This window comes from Nannospalax galili, unplaced genomic scaffold, assembly GCF_000622305.1.
Source record: "Nannospalax galili isolate Female #2095 unplaced genomic scaffold, S.galili_v1.0 scaffold109, whole genome shotgun sequence".
Taxonomy (NCBI): Eukaryota; Metazoa; Chordata; class Mammalia; order Rodentia; family Spalacidae; genus Nannospalax; species Nannospalax galili.
This window is the reverse complement of record NW_008360315.1, coordinates 2,026,055-2,033,027: the sequence shown is the minus strand read 5'-3', so window position 1 is coordinate 2,033,027 and position 6,973 is coordinate 2,026,055. Positions and strand designations below refer to the sequence as shown.

The 6,973-nt window shown below is 44.5% G+C and overlaps 2 protein-coding genes across 3 annotated transcripts in view; one reads left to right on the top strand and one right to left on the bottom strand.

Annotated features, from left to right (window-relative positions):
- Positions 1–6,973, bottom strand: part of Cbr4 (carbonyl reductase 4) — a 175,707-nt gene that overhangs the window by 62,155 nt on the left and 106,579 nt on the right. The gene's annotated exons all lie outside the window — the stretch shown is intronic.
- The window catches only part of Palld (palladin, cytoskeletal associated protein), a 298,300-nt gene that overhangs the window by 237,867 nt on the left and 53,460 nt on the right, over positions 1–6,973 (top strand). The window contains 1 exon segment of the mRNA XM_029559540.1: positions 6,514–6,972. Coding sequence (XP_029415400.1) covers positions 6,514–6,972 — 459 coding nt within the window.

Below are 6,973 nucleotides of genomic sequence, written 5' to 3'. Positions count from 1 at the left end.
AGCTGTCCTGGAACTCACTATGTAGACCAGGCTGGCCTTGAACTCACAGAGATCCACCTGCCTCTGCCTCCCAAGTGCTGGGATTAAAGGTGTGCACCACCACGCCCGGCTTCTTTAAAAAATTTTTAAGATGGCATACAAACATATTTTTCTCTTCCTTTCTTCATCATTCCTTCCCTCCTTCCTTTCTTTTTTTTTTTGACTCTTTGAGACAGGGTCTCCCTGTAGCCCCAGCTGACCTGGAACTTGCTATGTAGACCAGGCTGGCCTGCCTCTGCCTCCCCAGTGCTGGGATTAAAGACATGTGCCACCACACCCAGCACAAACATATTTTCAAACATATATGTCATTATATTTGATGATCCATATATTTACTTGGTAAATGATTTTTTCCCCAAGATTATGATTTTATACTTTTTACAATAAGGCAATCCTAAGCAAACCAAGCTGCTATTAACCCTTATGCAGTGGGCCCAGTTTTTATTATATGACACAATACACTGAAACATAAGTAACTAAATAAAAATAAAGTAGATGAAACACTAGCGTAGCAAAGCTATAAATGGAATATAATTGATACTACATGAACTGGAGCCTTAGGGTTTTTTATGCTGCATCTACTTCCTAAGTTTCCAGAATTAATATACTCATCTTTCCCATTCATTGGATGCTGAGCTAATCTCCCCAGGGAGATATAGATTTCAGGAACACCCAGGGGACTTACCCCTAATTCACAAATCTGTCTTCATTTTGAAAATCTTAAAAATTGTCCAGTCCAGTGTTCAGGCCTCCACCTCAGGCCCCATGAACCCAGGAGGGTACTGGAGTTTTAGGCAGACATTTACATTGTCGTCCTAGACAATGATGAATCTGCCATGTTTAGTGTTTGGCTGGGAGTCATAACAATGCTGAAAGTTCCAGTCTTTGCCTTCAAAGTGCTTGTGAAGCAGAGCCAGAGGAGCTGAGGACTTGGAGGGTGCTACCCTGCAACCCTTCATCATGTGGTAGCCTATGGGTTATACAGTCAGAATGAAAGGAAATGTATAAGCAACATATTTATTCTTAAATCGTAAATGTTTTCCAGCTTCATGAAAGGATTTCTCCTGACAGTTATGAAAACTCCATCTTTATCGGTGTGAACAGGGGACAGATTATTGCTTGCAACCAGACATTGCTCCCAAGAGATATGCTGGGAATTTCCAATTTTCATAAAAGTTGTTTGCCAGAACTTTCTTTTCTCATCATTTATTTGGAGTTTGGGTATCAGTTCTTCAGAGAATGACAGTAGTAATAATAACAGATCTTTTGGCAAACCCCTTTACTACTGAATACTTTGGAGAGAAGACCCAGCACAATGTATTGTGACCCAGCATATCCAGGCTTTTACATCAAAACAAAACAACCTGGACTGTCAGCATCTGGGCAGTATTCCTGTAAGGAGCCATAAAAGTGAAGAAAGTTCCTTCTTAGGAAGAAACTATGATCCCAGATTTGTTTTAACCTCAGGCTAGCACACCTGATATAGTGAAAGAAGTAAAGGGCAAACTCAGGTTCTAGCCTGGCTCTGTAACCTTGAACAACTTGCTCTATACCTTTTCAAATTTGTAAATGGACCGTGACTGGTACGTCACAGAAACTGGGTGGTTTTTTCCTGGAGTATTAAAACTTTTAGAATTGAAGGGTGTGTTATGGGTAAGGAATTTCTTAGACTTTATGAATTGGGGGTGTGGTACAGAGAGGAGAAAAAAGAAGTTGGGGAGAGTTTGATGGATTAAGTGTAGCATAACCAAAGATTTGAGCTATATTATATTGAATGTATCTTGTGACTAAGGCTATTTAGAGCTCGTAACCCATTTTCAGATATAGGATAGCCGGGGGAAAAAAATAGGGAAAACAGAAGTGTTTTTTGTTTTGTTTTGTTTTGTTTTTTTTAATGACACACAACTTCTAAGTAAATTTCAAAGGGCACAGACAGCCTTAACTTCTGGTACCTGTGATTCTCTGTGCCTTTTACCTCTGTGAAAATCAACTTCCATAAAAGTAACTTGATGAGGATAGAGACAAGGATTTAAAACTGTACTTTAATCATCTCTAAATTCAGGTGTCAAATTCATTTAAGTGTTCAAATAAAACTGTTGTTTGCACAGACATCAAGTCAGACAGTTGAAGATTCACTGTGTTTTGGCTCCCTGTTCTTCAACTGCCTCCATCTCTGTGTATTATCCCTTCACCTGGGGCAGAAGCACTGAAACTTGGGAGAACAGTCCTGGCACAATTCTTCATTGCAACATATATTAGCAACTAAATCACTGGACTTACTTTGAAATGCTACATTAATAATTTCTCGAGGCCAGGTGTGGTGGTGCACACCTTTACTCCTAGCACTTGGGGAGTTCAAGACCAGTCTGGTTTACATAGTGTGTTCTAGGCCAGCTGGGGCTACAGGGAGACCCTGTCTCAAAAAGACAAAATAACTAATAATAATAATAATTTCTTGAACTACTGCCTTACTATGAGTAGTGCCCCAGCAGCTCTAAGCCCATTTGGGTTAGCAAATTTGTAGTACTTCCTTTTTTTAAAAAAAATATAAGGTGTTTTGATCAAATCCATGCCCACTCCCTCCCTCCAACATTCGCCCCTCTGAAGAGGTAACCTTAAAATCTTTTAAGGATTAGATACAAGCTCTCAAATACTTTTGAAACTTTTGGCCTTTGGAACAGAGTATGTTGCTAAGAGGCCCAAGGACATTGTGAGTTTTAGCCAAGAAACTGGCTACTTTTTTGGGGGGTCTTTTTACCCTAACTGCCTAGCCAATTCCTGCCTCCTATTCTTATCACACCATCCTCTGAAGAGGTTACCCAAAATGCCAATAGGGAATCAGGATGCAGACTGCTCTGGCTTCTTCCATGCTGAGCAGAGACGCTGGGTGAGGCAATTGGAGTTACCCCTTCAGTGGGTCTACCTAAAAGACCCCCAAATTGCATAACTCTTATCTGTAGGAGTAACAGAAAGTCCTTATATAGTGAATAGGAGATGTAAAGAAGTAAAAGCAAGAGTAATTAGCATTATTTTTTTTAAATGAAGGGTTTATTTTGGCTCACAGTTCGAGGTACAGACCATGATCATAGCAGAGAAGTCCTGACAGCAAGTGCTTAGGGTGGCTAATCACATTGTGTCTGCTGCCAGGAGGCAGAGAGAGATGAATGTAGCTCCTCATGTAGCTCCTCCTCTTACAAGGCTGATCTTAGAGAGAGCCACAACCAATGGCGGTGCTTTTGGGGAGTCACTTCTTCATCCCTGATGGAAGACTTGTGGTGTCTGGAGCAGAGCCACACCAAGAGGCTGCTTGCTGATGCAGTCCACACTTAAATTATCTTCAGACACAGCTGTGGGCTCTCTGGCCATCATGACAAGCAAGGCTGACAGATGAGGGAGCTGTGCCTTTGAGAGCCACTTAGACCACTCCCAACACAGGTGCCATGTCAGCTGGACTGTGGGAGAGGATTCCAGGTTTACAGTAGCTAGGAAGTTCCTGGAGTTGGTAAAGGCAGAAGATGGACAATTCAGAATGAGAGTGCTTGGGTAATGGGTTGGGGAGCTGGTGCTGGTGGGTGGTTTTTATGAGTTTTAGTCCTGGGCCAGTCCTAAATATATGAAACAGGAACACATGTACCGGACTACCAAACCACACAGACATCTGGAACTTCAGGGGAGTGGTGATTGTCAGCAGTGGCATGGCTGCTTTTAAAGCACTTAAAAAGTTTAGTAGGATCCCACAAAGTCCTTTGTTATTCAAAATCTTTGATGCTTTGCAAGATTAAGAATTTAGAGCCTGGGGCTAGAGAGAAGGCTCAGCAGTTAAAAGCACCGGCTGCTCTTGCAGAGGTCCCAGGTTCGATTCCCAGCACCACAGCTAACAACCACGTGTAACTCCAGTTCCAGGCGATCTGACACCCTCTTCTGAACTCCTTGGGCATTGTACCACACGGGTGCACTTACACACATGTAGGGAACACACACACACACACACACACAAAGAATTTAGAGCCTTCTTTATCACTTTCAGTTCTCAAGACAGCATTTGTCTTTTCATGAATGTTAAGTGTAATCATCTTAAAGGATAATTATCAAAGAAAATCAAAGACACAGGAAAGTTAGAACTTGCCACTGTTCCTAAAGACACCTGATAACAAACCTGAAGATTATCTGGCTGCAGTTTATTCCTTTTATGAGTTTCAGAAAGCTTCATTTTTGAAGATAAAATATACATGAGGATTAAAAAAAATCTTCAGCATTTTTAATGTATGTGTGTATGATATATGCATGCATGATCAAATGTGTATGTGTGTGTGTGTGTGTGTATGTGTGTGTGTGTGTGGTGCATGTTTGTGCATGTAGGCTGGAGTTTGATGTCGGGAATCTCTACTGCTCTCCATTTTATATGCTGAGGCAGGTTCTCAACCTGGAGCTGGCCATTTCCATTGGTCTAGATCCGAACTGGCTCTCTAGTTTGGTGCCGAAAAGTGCACTACCTACTGAGCAACCTTCCTGCCCCCCACCCTCCAATGCTTAAAGTTAAGTGTATAGCTTTGCCTTTATCTGCTTTATCTGCTGATCACAGTTCTATTGAACTCTCTTTGGACAACCCTTGACCTCTTTGTTTACCTGACTAAGCAAAAGAAAACAGATGTACAATTAATCCAAACAAGAAAACTCTTGAGTAAAAAAGTGTGATTTTAAGTACTTGCTAACTGTTTAGTAACTTTTATTTTGAAAATCAAAATTCAAGCTGGGCATGGTGGCACATGCCTTTAATCCCAGCACTCGGGGGTGGCACATGCCTTTAATCCCAGCACTCAGGAGGCAGAGGCAGGTGGATCTCAAATCCGGCCTGGTCTACATAGTAAGTTCCAGGCCAGCTGGGGCTACAGGGGGACCCTGTCTCAAAAAGACCAAATAATAACAATATAATAAAAATAAAAATTCAAACTTATCAATGGAAAATATTCAGAGAAGGAAATCTACACTATTGTGTAATAACTCACTGCTTTCACAATCAGTCAGAATTAAAGTTTGTGTAAATGATATGGTATTTCAGAGTTAACTACTAAGGACTCTTAAAGAACAAATGCACAGAATTAAAGAGTTTATTTTGTTTTGTTGATTTTTTGAGACAGTCTTATGTAGCCCAGGTTGGCCTTGAACACACTATGTAGATAAGGATAACTTTGAACTCTTGATCCTTCCAAGTGCTGGGATTACAGGCACAATCTCCCAGACCCAGCTTGTTTGGGTTTTTTGTTACTGTTGTTGGGTTTTGTTTAGTTGGATGATTCGGGGTTTTTTTGTTTGCTTTTGTTTTGTTGGTTTTCTGAGACAGCGTCTCCATACAGCCCCAGCTAGCCTGGAATTCACTGTGTAGACCAGGCTGGGCTTGATTTCACAGTGACTTACCTGCCTTTGCCTCTGGAGTGCTGAGACTAAAAGCATGTACCACGATGCCCTGCTTCTGTTTTGTTTTCTGAGACAGTCTTGCTCTGTAGCCCAACTGCCCTCAAAATAGCTGCAGCCCTCCTGCCGCAGCCCTCCATCACTCACCATCACTCCCTTGCAGCAAATAAATTTTAAGGAAAATTTAAAGGAAAAAAAAAAAACCTGTCATATTAATAAATGCAGAGTTGAGAGCCGTGAAGGAGGCAGAGTAAACTAACCAGAACCTATGAAAATTAATTTCAAGTGTTTGTTTAATCCTAGTTTTCTTGTTCTAATAGCATTATTTTCCCAGAAGTGACTGGGAATTCAGGTCCAAAATTTTTCACTAATACCTCCTGGTTCTATTACAATATGGCTCTTATAAATTGGACAACAGCTTCATCAAGATCAGCAATCTGAGGCTGGAGAGATGACTCCGCCATTAAGAAAGCACCCTTGCAAAGGACCTGGGTTCGGTTCCCAGCACTCACATGGCAGCTTCCCAAGCATCCCAACTCTTCTCAGGAAATCCTATGCCCTCTTCTGGCCTCCATGGAAATTGCAGGGCAGGGAAAACATTCTTACACAAAAAAATAAATCAATGAAAGATCAGCAAACTGTTCTGGTTGGTCTGGTTCATCCTACGTGGTTCCGTTATTTTTAATTTTTAATCATGTGTATGGATTTGTGCACGTTAATGCAGGTGCCCTTGAAGAGCAGAGGAGGGCCACGGATCCCCTGAAACTGGAGGTAGAGGCAGTTAAGGGTGCTGGGAACCAAACGGGGGTTCTCTGTTAGAGCAGTACGTGCTCCTACCCGCTGAGTCATCCCACCAACAGAGTTTAAATCAGCAGTTGGTTGACCATTCCCAGATTTGTCCAGAGTCAGTCTCAGCCAAGCTGGTGACCGCGGTGGTGCCCAGTGCCATACACCGGTGCACTGCGGGGCGGCATCCGCGCCAAGCTGGGTTTCCAGGTGCATCTAGAACGAGCCTTCCTGCCCGCTTTCTCTGAAGGTGTCTCTTTTTCACTCCGTCCCCAGGGACCCTCTGAAGCTTCAGCAGCTGCAGAACCAAGTCCGTCAGGAGCAGGAGGCGGGCGCCTGGCCTCCCGCGCCCCCGGGCATCCCGAGCAGCAGCCCTAGCAGCAGCCCGCCGCCGTCGCCGCCTTTCCCTCCGCCGCCCGCCTTCCCCGAGCTCGCGGCCTGCGCGTCGCCGGTGCCCGCGGAGCCCATGAGCGCGCTGGCCTCCCGCGCCGCCGCCATGCAATCGCCCGTGCAGCCCGCGCTGCAGCCCTCCGGCTCCTTCAACTACGCGCGCCCCAAGCAGTTCATCGCCGCGCAGAACCTGGGCCCCGCGTCCGGGCTGGCCACGCCCGCGTCCAGCCCCAGCTCGTCCAGCCTGCCGTCGCCGCTGTCCCCCACGCCCAAGCCGTTCGGACGCGCGCCCGGGCCACCCTTCGGCGCCGAGCCCGAGGCCCTGTGGTGCCCCGCATCGCCCTCG